At 25.8% G+C, this 24,969-nt stretch overlaps 1 protein-coding gene across 5 annotated transcripts; it reads left to right on the forward strand.

The window, feature by feature from the left end:
* The first annotated feature begins 135 nt into the window (after positions 1-135).
* Positions 136-22,751, forward strand: LOC112694479 (transcriptional activator Myb). 5 transcript variants are annotated; one of them, XM_025569950.1, is made up of 16 exons: positions 10,529-10,714; positions 12,474-12,636; positions 12,932-13,081; positions 13,146-13,378; positions 14,098-14,311; positions 14,369-14,622; positions 14,680-14,819; positions 14,877-14,995; positions 16,303-16,383; positions 17,155-17,433; positions 17,496-17,618; positions 17,685-17,822; positions 18,045-18,146; positions 18,321-18,328; positions 22,251-22,394; positions 22,503-22,596. In XM_025569950.1, exons 1-16 carry the CDS (start codon positions 10,626-10,628, stop codon positions 22,510-22,512), a joined length of 2,247 nt encoding a protein of 748 aa, XP_025425735.1. In that variant the 5' UTR covers positions 10,529-10,625; the 3' UTR covers positions 22,513-22,596. The 5 variants fall into 5 exon arrangements, with proteins under 5 accessions (XP_025425732.1, XP_025425735.1, XP_025425731.1 ...); XM_025569947.1 differs by lacking the exons at positions 10,529-10,714; positions 18,321-18,328 and adding an exon at positions 136-539 and having other exon boundaries at positions 22,503-22,749; XM_025569946.1 differs by lacking the exon at positions 18,321-18,328 and having other exon boundaries at positions 10,530-10,714; positions 22,503-22,750.
* The last annotated feature ends 2,218 nt before the right edge of the window (positions 22,752-24,969 follow it).

Here is a 24,969-nt window from a genome sequence, read left to right on the forward strand (position 1 = left end):
ATGTGCGTCGCGAGGCAGTAACGACGGCGAAGTCACGAGTTCGCCCACCCAGGGAATTCGGTGTGCCCCAGGCCGGTAACACTGGGGCCCGGAACTCGAACGTTACAACTTTACGAACGGACGGGTACAATCATCTCCAGCGGAAACCAACGGGCCAACCAGCGATCGGATGGCGCGGTAGGAGCAGCAGCAGCATCTAGCGTTAACGCATCGCAGTTCGTACGGACAACAATAAGAAAAAAAACAACGAATAATAACAATATTTTTGTTTTCCATCCGTTTTTCGATTTTCGAATGCGCTATCCGCCTCGCCGTTTGGCCGCGTTCGAGTCCACACAGCCACGGTGATCGCCACAAACGAACACTACGGTGTACCTGTAACAAACGTCCGTTAAATGCAATGCCCGTTCGCCTAGCCATCATAAGGACGGCCGGAAGCTTCGAGCAGTTGGCTATTCAAAATCAAATGGAATGTCGGTTGTTGGCCGTTGCGTCGTAATCACAACGGTTGTTTCTATTTCTGATCGATAAATGAATAGGTGAGAGCGCGCGTTATGTTTGCTTCTGGCTTGCTTTTTTTTTAATTTAATTTGATTTGTTCTTTTTCGAATTCTTTTGATTTTTTATTCTTTAATTGCCCGTCCCGTGTCATTGGCATTGATGGGTTAGTTACGAATTACGATTTTATCCTTACGGACGACATTAACATTATTGTGGGTTATTACCATTGCGACGTTGCCCTTAGTTTAGTGTTAAGAAGTAGTTAAGAAAGTATTCAAGATACATTAACGATTTTACGAACGGACCTCACGCGTACACACACACATACACACACACACTTAGTTTGAATTTTCTATGACCTTGGTCTGTTGTCAGTTGCGTATTTTAAAAATGATTGTGTTTTGTTCCGAAAATTTACGTGCCAGCTCTTGTAGGTTATACCGATTTCGTATTGTTAAATTTTTTAATACATTTGTGCATATGAAAAAACAAGCATGATAACGGATTCTGATCGTCTTGTGTAACGCATTTGTACAAAACCGTTTTTTTATATCGTGTTGATCGATTTCTCGTAAGGCATTTAAATGTGATTTACAATATAATAATATAATACGTGTCATTGACAAAATACTAGCATTCTCATGCGTGTATACATATCTCATTACGAGTTACGTCGTACCTTGTCCACTTAAACTTAGTACAATATAACATATTATTTAATTTATTATCTTTGATAAAAATATCGTTGAATTAAATCTAAAATCAAACTTAAAATAATAACAGGATGTTTTTTATTTAGTTGCTTCTGTGAATATACTATCTATCTTTTATCATTGGTGTAAACATTGATACTGGTATTCTATTACAATATCTAATTTATTGATTAGACTACTCGATTTTTAAACATGAAGTTTAAAAGTGAGTTTGATTGGATATTGGAAAATGAAAATAGTGTTCAATAATTCCAATTAGATATCTACTTGTTAAACAATTTTATAATCTGCCCCAAGTTTGATAATTATAATGTTTTGTATGATAATTTCATTAAAACTACTAAATTATTTTAGGTACGGTATGAAAATGGCAATTAGTTTTGAATTTTCTAATTATACTTTTTAGCAATTTTTTCTTGAAAGTGTCTTGTTATTATTACTATTTAACAAATCAATGATACATGGTTTCAAATTTTTTTCCCTTTCAAAGTTCTACAATTGTTATAAATTCGTATGAATATGTTAATTATCATTTATTGTGTAGTTATGTATTTTTAATTTTTAGTCATATTTAAGTTAATATGTATTTTGCGAACAATGTTTATTCATTTTTGTTTTTATTTTAAACCAGACTATTAAATTTGAAAAAGTTAAATGTAATGCATACATGAAATGCAATAATCGATATCAGTGTTATACTTTTTGGGCAAAGGCATACATATTTTAAGGACTTACATTTGTATAATATATCAGTGCATTTTTTAATTATTTAACTAGGGGACACAAATGTCGCCCAGTGATTATACTATGTCAACAATATTTTGAAAGATAGGGCTAAATAATGTGAAACAAACGTGTAATACTATAATCGTACTATGGTATTATATTGACTATATTGGGAAAAATATTTTTTGTCGCCCAGTGAAAACTCCTTATAAAATGCACTGTAATGTATGATATTACCACAGATGTACCTATGTAGAGCTTAGTATTATTATGCTGAAAAACTCAACAATCATTTGTCAACATTAAAATATAATTTTTATCTAATAGTTTAGAATAACAAATAGTTTTGGGAAATAAAATAAATTTAATATTATTAAAATATATTAAATATATATGTGATATTCAGAATTTCTAGAAATCTTTAAGAAGTACTATTTGTATCAACATGATATAAAACTTAAGATATTCCTTAGGTCGATATTTTAAATTAACATGGCTTGTAGAATAGTCTATTCTATAACCGATGTTATTAGTTAAGTAAAATAGTTGAAATATCCTAGTATTATTTTTTATCTATGTAATTTAAATATTTAATGAAAAATAAATTATTTATAACTTTAAAGTCTTTAATTTGTTCAGTTACAAATAAATCAAATTGGTAATTTTTATTTTCATTGGTTAATTAATATAAAAAAAAATTTTTTTTATTATTTTTCTTTTACTCAGTTAAACCTAAACTATATCCTCACAGGAAAAGTCTCTCCTTGATTTCCCATTTTATGTATAAACTTTAATGTTTTAAAAATGTTGTGCTTGTCGTATATGGTGGAGAACTAGATACCATTTAGACCAGGTATGGTTAACTTGCGGGCCACATGTGGCCCACCTTGAAAAGTTTGCGACCCGCGAGATTTATCAAACATTTACCGAAAAAAATTTATTTTTGTCCCAATAAAATATTCTGGAATGCCCGCACAACACGGAATCCATATTATTAACAATGTAATCGCAACAAACTGTTAATTCATCAACAAAATGTTTGTTCCCAAGTATTGTCGATGAACCATGTTATGCAAATAGCCATAAAAACAGTGAATTACATTCAATCACATGCGCTTCCACACCGACAATTTAAAGAATTGGATTCAGAATCCAGTGATAAAAACAATAATAATTTATTCTGTATATTTAAAATAATTAATACACTAAAACTTATTTTGTAATAATATTATTAATTCTGTTTAAAATGTTTACTCCAAATTTTTTTTTTATTGGGACAAAATACTAATAAATTTATATGTGGCCAGCGGAATCATAATATGTTTCTAAAGTGGCTTGCAAATGGGTTGGCCACCCCTACTTTAGACAAATCCCACTACAATACACTTACCCAGAAGTATAAATGTTTATTAGCTAATCTCAAATATGAATCTTGCGCTAGTTTTACTTCTCTAGGCAAAGGTGCCTTCTTATGGAAAGTCTCTAGGAACAAAATCTCCCCTTTATATTATAAATCACTGATGGCAGTTGGGCATTATTTGAACAAACACAAGCAGATATATTTACCAATCACTTATTAAACACTTTTTAACTGCACTATAATATTATTTCTCCAACCGAAATCAAACAATTTGAAAACTATCTTAACTCTCCTCTACCCTTCATTTTAGTGAAAAAGGATTTAATTTAAAAAAATTGTGGTTTTGACCTAATTATAACTGAAGTGGTGAAATATCTACCCAGAAAAACTATTATTTTTCTATATTATGGGAATATTTTAATACTCCTACTAAAACCATCATTTTTTTTTTTTTAGTTTGTCTTTGCACATTACAGCAAAAAACCACCCTTAAGTCGCCCAACTTTCTAAACTAGAGATTCTCAAACTTTTATAAAAACTGTACCCCTTTTTATCAATATTTTTTTTTTTGAGTACACTTTCTTAGTTAGTAAACTAAAATAAATATAAAAAAATTTAAAAACCTTCATACATTTTTATTTCATTGAAAACTAACACAAAAAATGTGAAAAACAAAATGAGCTTATTTTCAAAGAAATTAGTGAGAAGGGTGAGTTTGTTTTTGTTGGCATAGTTGATCAATATTGGGTTCTAATTTAGTTAAATACAATTTTAAATCATTTTCAACATTTAATTTGTTTCTATATTTACTTTTAATATAAGTTAAACTTGAATAACCTTTTTCCACATAAATAATTTAAATTTAAAGGTTTGTTGACCACATTCGTACCCCTTAAAAATCATAATACCACTGCTCTAAACTATTTGAAAAAATACTCAAATATTTACAGCCAATAATTAAGAAAGCCAAAACACTACCTGACTCTCAATTTGGTTTTCATAACAGTTAATCAACAATCCACCTGATTCATCACCTGGTTGACAAATTTTTATTTTTCTCAGAAGAAAAACTATTGCCTGATGAATTTATCAATGTCTTAAAGTATTTGACAAATTTAGACATTTAGGACTTCTCTACATACTGAAACTCCTCTTTCATAGCCATTAATATCTAATCCTTACATCCTACCTTCAAGATTGCTACTTCTCCGTATCTGTAGGTTTTCTTTCTTTTCTCCATCAGAAATAAAAGCCATTGTACCCCCAAGATGCAGTAATTGCTCGCCTTTTCTTTAGTCTTTACATCTCAGACAAGCCGACCTTGAACCACATACTAGTTGGTGACTTTACAAACAACAAAGCCATATTAACAATTAGTCTAGAACTTGTTCTTGCCTCTTCATACATACAAGATCATTAAAAAGCCTTGAAATGTGGTCCAAAAGATGAGGGGTTCAAATTATTGAAACTTAATTCATTCACTGTACCTTAACCCTTTGCCTCAGAATATGTCCTTACCTACTTTACTTCAATAACCATCTACTTCCTTCTATCCAGTGTGTGCACTACCTCGGTATCCTTATAAACTATCAACTCCCTTGGCAACCACATATAATTAGCAAAACCTGAATACTAATTGATTTATAACTAGTCAATTTTTATTTATTTTCATCAATGTTTTTATTGTTCTGTATTTTAACAGATTGAAAAACTTTTAAAAATTATAAAAATAAATTATTTTTCTTAGCCAATTTGTTAATTTTAGATAGTTAAAATATAATATGAAATGTACATATAATCTTACATGTAAGAGGTATAGATAATGTAGCATATTAATTTATTAAATTATTAATTGCTTTATTTTTATAATTATCTTTATACTGTAATTAATTATATACTTATTGTGTAAGTGTTACTAAATTTTATGTATTTATTTAAGCCAAATAAATAAACTTAGAATATTAAACAGATATATGTATGTTAATGGTATATTTGTGTTAGTGCATTGTTTATTTTTTACAAAAAAAAAAGAAATGAATTGCCATTTAGAGTGTTAATTAAAGTAATAAAGTTGCAACGCGCATCGTCACCGGTTCGAACCTCGGTCACGGGCGGTACTTCTCTCTGGGCAGACAACTGGCGAGAGAGGCTGCCATCCCCCAACCGGGCATGGCAGAAACCTACTGTTGCCCATTCGAAACTCTGCCATAACACGAACACTCACGTGTTATGAGCCTACCATTTCAAAAACACTACCAAAAAACCCACAATAATAATCCTACTAACAACTAATGACCATAGTTGCCAGGCTTAAGAATCAATTTAAAAAAAAAATTATAATAAATAAAGTAACAAAGATATTAATTTATACATACAATTTAATTTTTAAATTAATATCATCTAAACAATGTTGTATAAAAACTGTTAGTGAATTTATTTCATTATTTATATATTATTATTTTATTTACCAATTGTTTGGTGTGTAGATATAATGAATTAATACTTAAGGTTATTTAAAAAAAAAAAAGTAAAATTTATTTTTAAATGCATTTACCTATTATATTTCTATTTTAAAAATTAAATATCAAGGGTTATTACATCTAAAAGTTAAAAAGTTTTTTTTAGGTTTGGAAAATGTTTGAGTATTTTACTTTTTGTTTTAAAAATATGCAACTATTTATATTGTGTGATGGATAGTTTTATGTAATTCTTCTATATGTTGAAAGATATCATTTAGGTAAAATGCTTATAAAACAAATGTTAATCAAAATATAGTAATACTACTCATTGGTTATTCAATTTTTTAAATATGTTAAAAAATGTATTAACTGTTTGTTATTGAAATAGGAAATATGGATGTATTGAAAATAAATCTATTTTTTTATTAAACAATGTCGAAATAGATAAAAAGATAATGCAAATATTATTTTGCACTCCATATAACCTTAGTTATTATTTATTTTATGATTTAGGTTTAGTGAAGCCTTTATTTTAATTGTTTTTATTAAGCTTAACATTCTATTTTTAGAGAAGGATTTGTTTGTTTTACTATAAATTTCTCATTGGTGAAATATTTAGTCTATTTTAATAACTTATTCAATACTCGTATTTTCATGAACAATAGAAATGAGAAAATAGGGTATAAGAAACTTCTTTGATTAAAACATTTCAATAAAAATAAATATAAATAGATTTTTTCGGTTTATATTATTTTTAGAATATTAACTGCCAGACTTTCAATTGAAAATAATCCTTAAATTAAAAATTGTATTAAATAACTTTTCTAAATTGTTCAGTTATATAAAATCTAAGCTAATTAGTTCTTAAAATATTTTGTGAAAACTAAAAATTATATATTGCATTTGCACATAACGATATTGGTGTATTTTATGTATTGCGTAACTATATATTGTATTTTTTGGGTTTCAATTATTACTAATATGATAACTATTTTATTTCACCATATGATTTGTTTGGCTTTTAAATAGAATAATTTTTTTTCCACATTTTTAGTACAGCTTATTTAATTTATTTTTATTATTTAATTAACGTGTTTATTAATAATTACTAATAAATATTAAGGTTTTAATTCATAAATAAAATAGATATGTATGTATCTAATTTGATGTAATTATTATGCAACTATACTATTAAGATACATATTATAAATAATATAAATATAATATAATAATATAATATATAATATATTATAATATATATATATTAATAATAATATATTATAATAATATAAATATACATATAACTAATAATATAATAATATAGATTGTTTAGCTTTTTTAACTTTGCGTTAAAAGAGATTAGATAACGTCATGGGGTACCTGTAACTATTATTGTTAGCTTTTAAGCTTATACACTTTAGTTCATTACTAAGTTACATAAAAAGTTTCAAAAGTCATAAATTACTTGCTATGAAGGTACAGAGAAAGAGAATATAAAATAAATACCATGTGGTTGTAATATTTGTATAAAAATATATGTATAATATTGGAGTTATTAATTCATACCTTGTATATAATTTTTATCATATTATAGAAACATTTGAACCCCCCCCCCCCCACACACACACACACACACACACACAAACACACAATTTATTTGAAAATACGCCTTTGTATTTAGATATATTATTTGTCAATGTAGTACGTACCAAGTTACATCAATTCACACTAATCAATAATAAGAATATATTTTATACTCAGTGGACGTGTGTGAGGTCCAAAAATGATTTTTTTTAAAAACTTTTATCTCCTAGTTTGACATAATGTGAGAGTAAAAAAACAAAGAGTTTCACATTATGGTTGCGTAATTGCCGTTTATAAATGTTTAGGTATCTTTAATAAATATTTATCACTGAATGACAGTACTGATTCAATCATTGTGTGTAAGCTTTACTTTAATTATGTTAGCTCAGAAATAACAAATTAATATTATGGCCGTAGATATTCTATATAATAAATCTAAATTGTGGCGTCTAGATTAAGAGAATATTTTTGAGTTCATTGTATTTTTGTTAAATATTTTAATGAAGTACCAATATTAAGTAAAATTAATACATAACAATGTATTGTTATTATGTATGTATTAGATAAGGAAACAAAACTTCATCTTATTTGATTAACATTTTTTTTTTTCAAAATTATAATTATCTGTATATTATTTTGGAACTAGGTGTTTGAACAATAATAATACCAAAACGAAATAATTTTGATTTTGCGTATTAGAATTATTTAACTATTTCATGATGTTAAATATGCGGAGTCCGAGGACAGTATATTTTCTAAGCAAGGGATCGCCAACCAGTCGATCGTGATCGACTGGTCGATCTTTTTAGGAATATAGGTCGATCGTTGTACAATTTAAATTTACCACTATCGGTCGATCGCGCAAAATAATCAGATTAATCGGATAATGTTAACATTAGATTATTATTATGAAAGTACAATAAATAATTATTCTTTGGATCTTAAACCTTTTTTTCTTTTGCTCATCAAACAAATCTCTTCATAAAGACCTAAATTCACTTAGATGTCGATCACCAGGGACTTAAATGTCAAATGTAGCTCACTTGTTTGAAAAAGTTGGCGATCCCTGTTCTAAGCCATTTATAACTTGAACATTATTTCTCGGTGTTTTATATTATGAATTATAATCTATAAGTTACTCTATGGAAATGCTTTGAAAGCGTTTTTAAATCAGAGACTTAGGTATCTAATTTTGGGTTCGTGGTTTTTTTTTTTTTGTTCTTGTTTTAAAAATGATTTAAATGATTTAAATATGTGGGGGAAAGTTGAATTTTTGTTTTGTTGATTTATGGACAAGTACCTATCACAGATTCTTGATATTTTGCGCCCAGGAGTAAACATGAATTGGGTTTTTCTACGGAGGCCTGCAATGTATTTCAATGTAGATCAATATAAGGGTAAATACTACATACATTTAATAAAATATCATTTATTGATATTAAATTCATGTGTGTTTTTTAAGTAGTTAATAAATTTGCGATCCTCCTTCCCTCTTCTACCCATAGTGAAAAAAAATTAGTATACATCATCATGTAGGTCGTTTTTTTTTACATATTTAAGTACTTTATAGGTTATAATTTACTATCTATTAAATTATCTATTTAACTGACAGTTTTAAAAAAGTAAAATATACTATAGATTTCTGAGTGCGTGCGTAGTGGAAAATTTAGAGAATTGTTGTCTCATTTAAATGCTTATACAGAAGTATAGTTCTTTTTTATTTAATTAGGTATATATGAATATTATATTATATTTACATTAAAATTATTATTATAATCTTTAAATTTATAATAAATACATGCATATGACTTCCATACAATTCACAACCAAGATTTAAATTTTAGTATATTGTGAATTTATCATAATATATTATTTATAACATATATATATATACTGAAATTATTGTATTTTTCATTTGACATAGCATGCTTGCGAAATTGGTATCTAAAACTTATTTTTATCAATCGTATATAATAATAATGAACAGCAACGATTAGTGAAAGAAATAGTCAAACCGTTGTAATCACAAATAGACAATTATGAGAAACAAAATATATCGACTAAATACTATTCCATCGACAAGGTTTTTATTTTTTAAAAGTTTTATAAAATTAGTGGCGCACAAATGTATTTCGAGAGCACATGCAACTAAAAAAAAGTTAGCCACCCGGCCACCCACCAACTTTTTTTTAAAAAAAAAAACGTTCGTTTAAATTGTTGTCTGTAACTGTAATTAACTCTTAAAACAACTATAAATTTAAGAAATTAAGATTTATTATAATTAATTAAAATTAATATGTCTACACCCAGTGCCGTATAGGTGTAATGTTTGTATAATAATAATAATGTTATTTGCTTACCATACTCCCAAAATGTTTGGTATCGAAGTTGTCTAATTATTTACCCACCCATACATTCACCCACGACGAGAGCACATGCAATTGTACTCCTTGGTAACCTGTCTGGGCGCCACTGTATAAAATCAATGTACTTATTAATGATATATTAATACCGTTAATCAATTTCTATCCCAAAGTTTTAATATTTCTCATTAAATACAAAAATATTTTAGTGAACAAATTGTTGACCGCTTATTAATTTGTTTCTCAAAGTAATTATCGCTACTTCCCTTCTTTCCTTAACAAGGTCTTTGCGTAAATCCGGCATATTATTTCAAAATAATACTAGTTTTGTTTTAAAATTGGAACTAAAACAGAAAAACCCATGTATTACATTAGTTTATATTGTTTTACATGTACATACCGTGGTCATCTAACCGTGATGTATATATCAGTTATGACAACCTACAGTATGAAATTAACTTACTATATATTAAAAGATATTTTGTAAATTTGAATTTGATGCACAAAATTTAAAAAACAGTAGGTATTGCAAAACTATTTAACTAAATGTTTTCTAGCTTTAATTCAAGTGCTCTCTAGTTCTTCAATGTATTATTCAATGTTGCATCACTTAATATTTTTTGACTGAGCCCCTTTCTTCTTGTGTTAGGAAATCAGCTTCCTCTTTTTTTTTACGTACATATCAAGTATTCATGTCTAATATAGCCAATGGGAGGGGTTGTGTAGCTTAGTTGATCCCCTAACCAATGTCCCAGCTGTCTTATACCACCTGGCCTCTGTTCTCCCGCCATATAGCCTTAGTGTAGTGTTGTATTCTATACGCACATTTTTTTTCGTATCATGTAGGTTGTTTTGTCATTCATTATTTAAGACTCTCATAATAAAATATTTTCTACAAAGTCGATTTCTTAATGTTTCCATGTCTAAGCGACCTTATAACTGTGTAAGTGGTCCAGAATACCATAATACTTGTAATAAACGAATGCTTTTACTTCCACCAAATGAAGAGTAAGTTTTAAAATGCATTTACTTTTTTAAAAACAATATTATTGTATTTCTTATTTAAGTAGAATAATGTAATTATTAAATAGTTAAATAATTCAAAATAAATAAATAAATAAATAAATGTATCCTAGTAAAATTAGGTTTGTGATTTTTACATACATAAATGTGTTAAATACATAACTCTACTAGTACATTTTTGTATTAATTATTTTCTATTAAATTTTAATTGTATTTAATATTATGACTGTTATTATTTAAAACAGTGGTGCTCGACTTGCGGCCTGAGGGCCACGTGTGGCCCATGAAGGTATTCAATGTGGCCTGTTGCAATTTTTTTAAAATTACTAATTTTATTTTCAAACATTTTCAAATAAAAATTTCTCGATAAAACCCGTGCACCTACAAAAGCCTACTGATTAAATTAATGTTTACCTACACTTTAATTTGTAATCTTTTCAGTAGTTAATAAAATTTTTGAAAACAAATTTAACATGTATATTATATACCTACTATGTGTAACATTATTAGGTTAATATTGATATTATTCGTACTTTTATATTTGGTGGCCTGCTCTAAGATAATTGTTTACCAATGTGGCCCACTAAGAAAAAAATATTGGAAATCATTCTTATAAAATTATAAAGAAGATATTTTTATATACAAATGTTAAACTAGTTCTTCTGTAAATTATAGATCTTTAATATTTTCTTAAATTTACATTTAGCTAAATTTAATAAGTTATCCTATAGTTAATTTAACTTGGTAAAATTATATGATATTGTGGTTATTAATTATTTTATACATGTTAATGTAACAATTTTATTTTTTAATATAATTATCACTTATAAAAGCAATTGATGTTAATTTTAATGTATGATATTTAATTTAGCTAATATATACACAGCAATTATTTTAATGTAACTGTGAGAAATATTACTGATTATTTTAGTATATTGTTATGTTATGTAAGTGACAGATTAATATTAGAAAAAGTGTTACAAATTCATAAAACTGTATTTTGGTGCTTACTAAATTAATCATTACACTATTAGGTACTTAACCTAATACAAGATAATGAAAAAATACTACAACTTATTTATTGCTAGTATGTACTGTAGCGTTGGATTATTTAATACACCTAAAATGATTTTATTAACTTTGTATGGTAAAATTATAAATTTAATTGGATTATTTAGCTTTATTAAATTACTTGCCATTTAAAAACCTATGTTATGTATATTAAGAATTTTTTTCTTAATCTGAATTAAGCTTTATATCAAGTTGCAATTATATATTGTTAAAAAATAAACATAAATGTTTTAATTAGTTAAAAAATATAATTTGTAAAAATTGGAGGGTTAATTGGAAGTATTTATTTATTAATTTTTTGATGAAATAGATTATCATGTTAATATTTTACATATTGTACTCTTGATTTATTATTTAGTCAATATTTTGATATAATTAGGTTAGTATTCTTTAAGAAGAAGGGTTCAGGAAACAGGATTTACGGTCTATAACTTCATACCTACTCCATTATTATTCCACAAAAAAAAAAAAAAAAATGATTATACTCCTTTGTATGTATTTAAGTATTGACCCTCTTTATGTATAGTAAATATTTTCTTAATGAAACTTTTATAATGGATTTATTTTGAGTATTTTAAATCAAAAACATTCATAATTTTATTTATATTAAAATAAGAATTCCTAGTTATTTATTACCAGTTATAATACTACTTTCATGTTTTAAATTGTTAAGGTCCAAATCAGGTTACGATAGTGAAACGGATGATGGAGAAGATTCAGATGATTATGCGGTGCCACTTGGCATCCCAATATTGTCAGGTGAAGATGGTCGACGGTTGGTTGAATACAAACCATCGAACAACTCCATCAATAAGGGTCGCTGGACCAAAGAAGAGGTCAGTAATTAGTGTTCAGAAAGATAAAAAAAAAGAATATCCTAAATTTTTTTGATTAAAACTCAAAGGATTTTTAAGTTAATTAATTTAAATATCTACAATATACATGTCACAGAAGTACACTTTTAATTTTTAATTTATTAATTTCTACAATATTAGAAGACATATTATGTGATAATTATATAAGTCTATAGGATTGGTGAGCTTATATGTTTATAGTTGTATACATTATATTAAATATTTATGTATAATGCATAATTGTTTGTTATTATTGACATTTTATTACTCTATATAGGATATGAGATTAAAGCAACTTGTAGAAGAATACCAAGAACGATGGGATGTCATTGCCCAACACTTCACCGATCGCTCAGATATTCAATGCCAACAGCGATGGCACAAAGTTGTCAATCCCGATTTAGTAAAAGGGCCTTGGACAAAAGAAGTATAATGAGTTTTAAATTGTTTAAGTTGTGAAATTAATAAATTATCTTTATTTGTGTTATTAGGAAGACGAAACTGTATTGGAACTTGTAGAAAAATATGGCCCCAAAAAATGGACTCTTATAGCACGACATTTAAAAGGCCGAATAGGTAAACAGTGTCGTGAAAGATGGCATAATCATTTAAATCCAAATATTAAAAAAAGTGCCTGGACAGATGAAGAGGATCGAATAATATTTAGGGCTCATAGTCAATGGGGGAATCAATGGGCCAAAATTGCTAAATTGTTACCAGGAAGGTATAATTAAATAATTACATTTACTAAGTATAAATTATTAGTTTAAAAGACATTTTCAATGGTTAAGATTCATTATCTCATAATTTGCTGACAAAATATTTATATTATATTAATTTAAGGCCTTGGTAAGGTGTCTATAGTAATCTCTCAATATAGATCAGTATTTTTTTTAGAAATAAAGTTATTTATACCAACATAAAAATGATGATCATTTTTCTTCTTCATTTATCTTGTTGGGTGCTTTGAGCCTTTTACTAATTAATGGAAATTTAGAAATTTATATTAAAATGTAAATAATTTTGTTTAAAAATAATTTATTAAAGTATGTGAAAAAACATCAAAACAAATAAATAACAATTTTACAATAAAATCTGCATAAAAATGTTCATTATAATTTTTGATATGATTTTATGGTTATCAAGTTGTGAATTAATTATTCATTTTACTATATTTTTAATTAATGACAGTAGTATAATTTTCGATCTAAATACTTATTAGTTATTATACTCATAACTAATAATACAATTTAAGAGAAAACTGATTATTTTGTAACACAAATCTATAAAATTCCAAATTATATTGTCAATGTATTTTTACTTTGATTTAAAATTTGTCAGTTTTTAGGTTTCACACCTTTGCCATTAATGTGTAATTTACATGTATTTATTTTTAAAGTAGTCAAATTTAACAATTGTATTTATTATCTAAAAAATGTTTAGGACTGATAATGCTATAAAAAATCATTGGAATTCAACCATGCGAAGGAAGTATGAAATTGATGATAAGGGTGAAGTGTATGGTAAAAGTATGTTAAAACCAAAATCAAAAAGTATTAAATCCTCAATGGATAACAGAGACGAATCTATCAAAAGCCTTCCAAATACATCGCTTATTAATCAGTCCGAATACATTACTATTGATGTGCCAACACAAGTAATATTTAATTGTATATATTGTTTATAAGTATTTATATTTTAACATTTATTCTAGTATCTTGGTTGGATGCCTCCAAAATATATTCCTGATGATATTCAACTTAAAGAAGATCCTGATCAGGATGTTCGAGATAAAGCTGAAGTTGTTGCTGCTGCAGAAGTTTTAAATTCTTTAATGTCAACTCCTCAGAAAAAAAATCCAATTGTTGTTAAAGATGTATTTAAAATTGATTATAAATTTGAGTCTCCTCCTAGACCAGCATCTGTACCTTTGCAAACTAATTCTCCATCATGTTATTCACCATATAGGTATTATATTAAATTATGAGAAATAATGAATTAGGTTTTATAATTAATTTAATTCAGGTTGTTCGAGACTGGAGGTTATATCGAAACTCAACAAACTAGTAATAGTGTTGTGGGTAGTTCTCCTGATGAAGGGTATGCTGAACTTCGCCTTAATACACCTGTAAAATCTCCAAAACAAGAATCATGTCAAGAAATTTGTAAGTTATTATAAATTATAAATTATGTTACTACATTTTAAAAATGTCATGTTGTAGTTTATCATTATAATACTTCACCCAACAAACCAAATTCATTTTCACCAAATAATAAAGTTCACCGGCGGCGTAGAAGTTTTTCAGAATATCCTGAAATTGGCTTGAATATACAGTGCAATGTAAGTGAAAAAATAAATATAATAATTATAAGCTAATTTTGTTTACATTAAGTATGGGTAAAGTATAAAAATATCAGTGTAGGTATTTCACCTAGTCTTGTTTTACATTTTTGAAAAAGCTTTTTTTTTGAGTTTGAGAATAAATATTGCTGTTGTTTTATTCAAAGGTAAGATTATGGGTTTTATTTTTTTATTGTATGGGTGCTTTATTGGTTTTATTCATTAATATATTGTATTTGGCACAGGTACTACATCATATTACCAACAAATTCATAAATTAATTGGAATTTAATAATTATATTGCTGTATAATAAAGATTGTGTTTGCTTTATTTGCCATGTTATTTTGCATTTACAAATATTTATTAATGTACATTGAAATTGAGTTAAAGATTCAAGGGATTTATGAAACAAAGTTTTATTAAATGCAAATACTTTATTGACATTTAATTTGTTAAGATTATATTCAGATGTAATGGTGCTTATAAAATATTCACCAAAAAGTTATCAATTAATTTTTGTTATTTTGTTTTAATATAATCTTTTAAATTTAAATTTAATTGTATACTTAATGTTTGTTAATGAATTATAATTAAGTATAATATTAAAATTTGAATTTATGATGTAGTTACCAATTTTGTCATGTACCGTGTACCAACATTTAAGCAATTCATTTTAAGGGCGCATTTATTTCTTATTTTGGTAAAAAAGGTTATGGGCCATTCATCACTTCAATCCTGGTATTATTCAAAGTAATCATTTTTATTGTAAAACCAAATTCTGTAGTTTTTATTTTATTTAAAATCATAAATTTTACTGATTAAATTTTCACAGTTATCTACAATGATTGAAACGACATAATATTTAGCTGATTTTACATGTTTAAGTTGCTTTTATATAGTTTTTATTTCCATTAATCCTTGGATAACATCCTATGCTCAAACTTCAATAGTTAATCATAGTTTATTTTAAAATCACTAATACGATAAACGTTTATTTTTTTTTATAATGGATGATTGTGATGATGAACATAACAGACCATTTTGTGTTTTTAATTTATTATTTCCATATTTTAAATTTTACTAAATATATATTTATTGAAAATAACACATACTGTTGAATTAAAATTAATACGATTTAACTTTCAGTATGAATTGTGTTTTCAGAATACTTAAATTTTATTAAGTTTTTTCTATTTTAGAATTAGTTATGTAGACAAAATTGGCACTTTTTAAATTTGGGTATGATTGTTGCTTTAAAAAAAAAAAAAAAAAAAAAAATTGAGATGTGTGTGTCTTTGTGGTCTAGACTATTTTGTCAGGCTTGAGCATACCTGGAACACCAGAAAAAAGAACACCAATTAAACAACTACCATTCAGTCCCTCACAAGTATGTAAATATATTATCATTTAACCTCCATCGTATATTGTTGTATTATATTTCATTATGTATACTCTTAATACATATGCATGTAATTGACTCATATGTAAGTAATTAGTTTTATTGCCTTTATTGTTAACTTATTGTTGTAGTTTGATTAAAAGTTTATGTATGGTAATCATTTTTTTAATTTTATGAATCAAATTTGTTAGATTTTGGTGTAATGATATATTAATTTTGGATGGTTAGAAATTCACTTTTTTTCTTAAATGTTAACAATAAATATATTAATTATGAAATAATTTTATAAATTATATTAAATTAAATGATTTTTATCATTCAGTTTTGCTTTTAAATTAATTTATATTCTAAATTTTGTTAACATATCTCATTATATTTTGTGTGCATGAGGTTTTTGTTTATTTTCTTTTATTTTTTGCATATAAATTTGGTGGTTGGAATTTTTTACTTATTTAAATTTCATTAATAATGTTTATTAGGATTGGGTGCATTATTGTAACAACAACAATAAAATTTGTTTGAAGATTTAATCATGTGATTTATTATTATGATTGTTACTAAAACAATAATATAATTAAATTAATTTTCACTTGAATGTTTGAATGAATTGTTGTTACTATAGTGTAGTTATTGGACTAAGGGATATAATATAAATACAATTTTATTTCTGCTAAAATATTTTATTAGTATCTAATGCCTCTAATTTGTTTAATTTATTTAAATTTAAATATTAATCTCTATTTTTTTTTTTTTTTTTAGTTTTTAAATAGTCCATCATTATCATTTGATGTTAATTCATCTTCAACACCTGTCAGGCGTCTATTACCTAGTTGTAGTAAACTAAATGAGGAATCTGGCGACCAAACTATAAAATCAGAAACTTTGGTTACACCAAATTTAACCTATAAATTTGCTGGAAGGAGTCGTGATGATGTCAAGACTCCAGAAATAATGTGTAAAATAAATACCCCTCATACACCAACTCCGTTCAAAATTGCTCTTGCTGAGGCTGGTCGTAAAATGGGTGTAAAACATTTGGTAAGGAATAAATTGGTATAAGCAATGTTTACTCTATTCACTTATTTGTATATTTTACTTAGGCTCAATCGCCGTCAGCTTTAATTGAGGATATTACTGATTACATTAAGCAAGAGGATCGAGTAAAAAAAGAATCAGAATTTTCTGATTCACAGTATGAAACTGATAGCTCTAATATGTTCTGTGTAATAATTTTAAATTTCTTTGTGTTCATTATTATTTTCATTTTATTTTTAAATTATAATTTGTAGGATACTAATGATACCGTTGCATGTGGAAAAGAAAATGCAGAACCTTCATCACCTACCCCTCAAAAAAAAGCAAGAAAAAGTCTTGCCCCAGTTTGGGCTTCACCGACTGCTTCTTGGAATCAGCCTATTGATTCATCTGTAAGTATTTTTAATTAAGTTCATATAATGATCATTTTAATAAATATTTTATGATTGAAATATCAGATTTAAAATTTTCTATAATTATTTATAATTATATACATGAGTAAAAATAGTATCTATTATTATATATTTTGATTATTTACAATAATTCTAAAAATGTATATACAAATTATTAGTGATTTTTATTTTTATTAAGTTAAAAATAATGTATATTTTTAGTCTAAAATAATTAGAGAAACAAATACTGAAGAAGTATATGAATCAAGTATAATTGATGGCACTAGGAACATGTTTACACCTGAAGAATATTCAGCTTCAAAGGTAAAAAATAATCTTTGGTTTGTTATTCACACTAATTTGGTTTGAAGAGTGAATATTATATCATACACAATACCTATTATCTTTTTTTGTGTGCCCGTTTTTAGACTGATAATTTTTATTAATTTTTATTTTTCGTAACTTAGATTTTTTGTTTGTTTTGTTAATATTTTTCAGGTATTTGGGTGAGTAGGTCATTAAAAAACCTAGTTTTTCTTTGTCACTCTTTTAATGATTGCACCCTTAGATGATTCATTGCAGTTTATATAGTTTTGCACTTAGAGAAGTATACTTAGTTTCAATCACCCATAAAATAATAGTAACAACAAACACTTGAAGGTGCATGAACATTATTTTTATTTTTTTTAAAAAAAAACTATTGAATGGTAACTTGGTCTATTGTTTTGTATGTTAAAAGGATTTATAACTGAGTATTAATAATTGAAATTTGATACACCAACAGAACATCATTTTTCATACGTTCAATAAATTCAATTAAATATTGACCCTTAAAATACATATCTAAACAAAAAATGTATTTTATATTTTTTATAAATTGGTTTGTGTTTGTTCAAATGGGTTCTAACAAATTTTTAATATATATATATATATACAAATCATTTAAAAAAATTTTAAGATGGAGTCTATAGTTTCAATATTTATGTGTCAACTAAATGTATTTGTGGTAAGAAAATAATCTTGTGTTTAAATAAATCACCTTATTATATTTATTATTACACGTAGTATAGATTGTTGTTAGTGATTGGCAGAAATTATTATTTACTATTAACCATTAATTGGTTTTCTTCACACATACATATCCCCTGCTAATTTGTCTAATTTGCCGGCCCAACAAATATGAAAATTTAAATTAGTCAATAAATTTTCCATTTTATCACTAATCTTAAAGACTTAATAATTTATTAATTATTTATTTAAATGTACTAATTTAGATGGTTTTAAAATTTATTTTTATAATTAAATAAATACAAAATTAGAAGTACACTAGTACTCCTAACCTAATGGTTTTAAGAAATTTAAATTTGTGTCTTTTCAATGTTGCATAAAGCATTCAAAAAAAAAAAAAAAAACCACGTTAATAGAGTAAAATATTTTCTAAAATTAGGAATTTATTGTTAGTGAATCTTTGGTTACTATGTGATGCAATTTTGAATTTTTTTATTTTTTTAAATAAGTCTTAAAATAATTTTTTATAATTTAAGTTAATGATTTATTATTTAAATAAAATATTTCAATTAATCCTTTGAGTATAGACTTATAGAACAAAGTTGTATAGAGCTACAAACTAAATTTATTGGAATTAATAAATTCTGCCTATCACTAATTGTATTGTAATTAGAAAAATTTTGTTGAATGTGTTTGTAATTTGAGATTTAAAGTTGTATGGGTAAACATTAACATTATTGTATAAAATATGAAGTAATTAAAATCATTAAAATAAATGTTGTAATGATATTATTTTGGGTATGTTTATTAATATTCAAAAATATGTTATTATTCACCCATATAATTTTTTCATTATTTTTTGTGCATGATTTAATGAATTCTAAAATAATAAGAAATTCTATAGTAAAAAAAATTGAAAAGAACTAATTTAAAAATAATAATGGATCCTAGTTTTCAAACTTATATGTTTCTTTAATTTGACTAACATAGTTTTCTATAAACAGTGAGTTCTGCTTAATGTGATCACATTGGTCCAGGCTATTTTGATTCTACTAAACGGTTGATTCCATAAATTTTTTTTTTCATGGTTCTATATTTATATATATATACTTAAAATAAAATTTAAATTAAATAAAAAATAATTTAAGAACAAAAAAATACATTTAAAACAATGTAAAATAATTATCTATTTTTGATTGTACTTGAGACTCTTCTAATTTTTTTTTCATATTAGCCTGAAATTAATATATTTTAAGGTAAAATTAAACACTCAATATTTAATAATAATGTTTATGCATTGTACCTGTAATTTTTGAAACAACTGAAAAGTATTGTTATCACTGTATTTTTGAACAGCTTCTTTCATCTTTTCCAAAAAATTCTTATTTCTTTTTTAGTGATTTCCACAATTGTCTCATCATCGTCTTCTTCAATATTTTCTTCTTAATTAATTTGTATTTAAAAATCAGTTACTTCTTTATCAGACAATGCTCCAAAAGTAGATAAATCTTGATAATTAAAATCCAATTTTCAAAATTTGTGTCTATGAGTTCTGAGTCCTGTAATTCTTCATCATCGGACTCAATTTGTGAAAATCCAGCTCTTCGAAAACAATTATACATTTTGAAGTAACTTTATCCCAAGAATTAACTACCATATGTACAGCTTCTAACACATTAATTTTACGAGCTATATGTGATGCTGGAATTTCACATACATCTATAGTTTCAATAATAAAATTTCGCATTGCTTTTCGATAATAAGTTTTCATTGTTTTTATGATTCCCTGATCAAGAGGCTATATAATTGAAGTAGTGTTTGGTGGTAAAAATTTCAAATCGATGTTTTGTAAATTTTATTTCGGACATTGTTTATATCATCAGGTGCATAATTAGACGATGCAATACAATCCTTTAAGTTTTCTTCTGCAGCTTGAAAATCTGCGTCTTTTTTCTCCGCATGTTTTTTTTTTTAAACAATATTGTTTCTGTTTTTCTAACGAGTCAATCACCCAATCGTTGGATAAAAATTAGCTATACCTAGTTGCAAAGCTAAATGTATAGCTTTCTCTTCTAAAACAGAATTACTGACCGGTACATTTGAATTTCTAGCTTGTTGAAGCCATCGTAACAAACATTCTTCTATATTAACATTTTGTCTATTTCGTTTCCGATTTTTTAAAATTTTGTTTTACGTAGGCTGAGAGGAATTTTCAGAGCTAATGCGGCTTCTCTTTGTGAACATTTTTTTAATTTATTAAACCGAATGTGTAATTCTTTTATTGATTAATCTTTTCGTTTGTTTGACATTTACGAAAAATGTTTAATCACGAACTACAATAAAATATAAGACGAGTATACAACATACAACGATAACTGAGCCACGCGATGTACACCATACACTGTTACACTGATAAATTCAAAAATAAAACTATTGTTATAAATTAATCGGTTTGATACACCATAAAAATGAAAAGAATGTTCATTAGTAATTCAATTATCCGGTACATAGTGATTCTAATAAAAGATCAATTTAAAATTAGAATCAAAAGATTTGGTTTGGGATTTTACTTTTTGATCACAATAAACAGTTGATTCTATAAACCAGTGATCACATTAAGCGGAACTTACTGTATATTCGGATGAAATACATTTATGAAATGCATCTTATGCATAAGAAACAATAATATACTCAGTACTATATTTATAAGTGTAAATCTTTGCAAATTCTGAGTTTATTTAATTTACTTCTCCTTTTCCCATTACATACATACAAATTTATATTACATAAGCATTGATTTTATTTTTAAAATTGTAAATAATTAAAAAAAACAAATATAATTTCAGTTTTTTTGATTTATATATAAAAATTAAAACTATCAATTTTTTGTTTTCTATATTGGTTACCCATTAAAGTATTTGTTGTAAAAATTATATTAAAAACAAATTGAACACATCAATGAAGGTCCTTAAATTGGTAATATACACGAGTACTTCTATAAAACGAAGACATAATACATAATATAATTAGATAATTAAGTATTATTTGATAAATAATAAGGAATCTTTTTTTATTTTAATAAACATAAAATCTTATTTTGTATATTAGATACCTACCACATCATAAGAATTTTTATAATTTGTATTTTTATGTTATGATACAATTTATTCTGACAATTGTATTGTTTGAATATTATTTTATTTAATTAAATTTTTAATAAATATTAAAAAAACATTTCTAAAACTTTTAATATGTTAAATTTAATCTATTTCTGAAGATGCTTTATTATTATTCACAATTCTTTTATTTGTATTATTTTTATTATAAAAAGTAATAATAATAAGTAGTTGTAGCTATTCGTTATTATTATGGTGATGGTGTAGTAAACGGTGGTTGTATGTATTGTTTTGTGATGACCAGAATGGCCCTACTGCCTCACCAGACATTTCGCAAACGAAAATTATCTGCAGACAGTTACCACAATCACCCGATAGCAGCAATGTCCTCAAGCGTCTACACATTGGAAGTCCATACAGACAAAAGTGGGCAGGCCTTGTACCCAAGGTACGTACTAAGTTATACAAACATTAAATATTTAATAATTAATTTTATTAAGTCACTTCATAAATTACTTTGTTAACAGATTTTTTTTTTAATGTTGTTTCCATGTAGGATGATGTAAGATGGAAAATTACATGTGGTAAAACTAATGATCAACAAGAAATGACAGCATTAGCTTATAAATGTTTGCAAATGAAAACACCGCACAAGAATCACAACACAAAGGCGCCTGGATTTAAACCTCGACAATTAACATTCTAGTTTTTTAACAATAATTTCTCCTTGTATATTAAGATATACAACAGACTAAGTGAACTATAGTAAAAATTATAATAGTGAAATTAGAATTCAATGATTTTAAATCATTTGATTGAGTTTTTCCTTTTGTAATTTTTTTTGAGTTATCCCATTTTTATTTGTTTTTCATACTGTTATTATTTCTATTTATTCTTCTTTTTTATTTTATTTTTTTCATTTTGTAATGTAATTTTAATTATATAGTAATAAAAATGCAATTTTTAAGTAGTAATCTTATTTTTATGTTTTTGTGTAATTTTATATAAATATATTAAAAAATTATACTTGATGACTTTTAAAATAGGATTTGATTTTAATGTATTTTTTTATGTATATACATAAAATGTGCACATTTGAATTTGATATTGATTTTTTTTTTTTTTTTTTGGCACTACCATAACAATATAAAATATTTTATAAATATTAGTATTTGTGTGAATTGCATCATTAATTTGTATTATAAATGATTTTGTACCAAATATAAATTTAATTCATTTTGAAGGAAAAAATATATATATAGTGTTCATAGTCTGTATTTTTTATTCATAATTTTTTATCTTTGTTAATTTTTGAAGTAATGTTAAAAGTTAATCATTCTTGCAATTTTAAATGTTAACCATAAGTTCAAAAAGTAACCCATATATTAAGTTTTAAATTAAATCATAAAATTAAAGTTTTTTTCAGTTTAAAAAATTTTTACTTTGGATGGTATGAAAAAGATTGTGGATGTTTGAAAGTTTGGTATGTCACATACTCAACAAATACCAAAATATTTATCTTCCATTCATTACTGTATTGAGTATTGCTAAAAATTTTTCAATTTTACAAACAGTGATGGATTGTAGAAGGTATTTCAGAATATTTCACCGCAATTAATTCACTACGTAATTTTTCACTGTCGCATTTCACCACATTTACAACTCACCGCGTATACATTTTTATGATATGATGGTGAATTGTTATTATTATTTAGTAGAAAATATTTAAAAAACAAACAATTCAGTAAAAGTTTGGCACAATAGATTTTCATCCACATTAAATGTAATTCATCTTAGTATTTGGAAATGTATTGAGGCGTTTAAAAAAGAAAAATCCATGTTAAACAGTTTATAGCCAGGCATTCCAGTGGTGTATACAGAAAGTATTTTCGGGAGGGGCTACTTACTATGGACAGAGTTAAATTACCACTGCTTTTTAAGAATTATTAACAAGACACAGTAGGTACTTATCTACATTTCATTCAAAGTATGATTTGACGTTGGATGCAAATTGTAAATAAGCATAAAGCACCATTAAAATATAACATACGTTTATAATAATTTTTAAGTTTTATAAAACATTTCGGGAAGCCTGTAGCCCGCTAGTCCCCCCCCCTATATACGACACTGGGACATTCTATGGGCGTTAAAAGAAAATACAAAGACTGCTGAAAGGTTAAAAAATGTGTGTGATAACTATCATAATAGAATAACAGAAAATTATTTAAGAGGCGTAGCCATGGAGGGCAAGACGGAGCATTTGCCCCTTTGGAAAAAATTAATTGAACAGTAATAACAAGGTTTCCAATTGAACAACTATGAAGACTTCAGTTTTTATTTAATAACGACTAAAGTGTGTATAATTCTAATATATTTTATTGTTTGCTTATAATAAATTTTTTAATATTCTTTTTGGTGTTTGATTTAATTATGCCCCCTTTGATAAATTTCCTGTGGGCGCCTATGGGCATAGCCCATAATTTTCAGTTAATTGTTAGATTATTTATATTGGTAGTAATTTATAGTAATATATATATATATATACATATATTTTTTTTTGACAGTATGTAAATGTACTTGCATAAACTAATTTATAATTTTTAATTAAATGAACAATAATTATACTATTATGTTATTATTTACTTATTATTGAATTGTACTATATCTCTATATCTGTCCTGTTTCTGTAACTTGTATGTTATCATTTTGTGAATATTTTTTGATATTTTCAATTGGTCTTTCTGTGGCTTTCGTAGAAACAAAATCATGATCCGAAAAAACATTCTGATTAATGGGTTTTATTTTTCAAATACTAAAAGCTTTTAAAGAAAAAGGTTGGTCATCACTGGTTTAACCGGTCTTTCATTAAATGAGTATACTCAGGGATCAATCTCTTAAAAGGAATTAATATATGTATTCAATTTTTCTTTACCAAAAAAAGTATTTAGGGACTATGGGTATAATTGCCTAAAGCGATACATTTTTAAAAATTCAGTGGGGTGCTAAATTTTTTAATGTTTAGA

Source organism: Sipha flava, unplaced genomic scaffold (assembly GCF_003268045.1).
Source record: "Sipha flava isolate LNK unplaced genomic scaffold, YSA_version1 130_pilon_pilon, whole genome shotgun sequence".
Classification (NCBI taxonomy): Eukaryota; Metazoa; Arthropoda; class Insecta; order Hemiptera; family Aphididae; genus Sipha; species Sipha flava.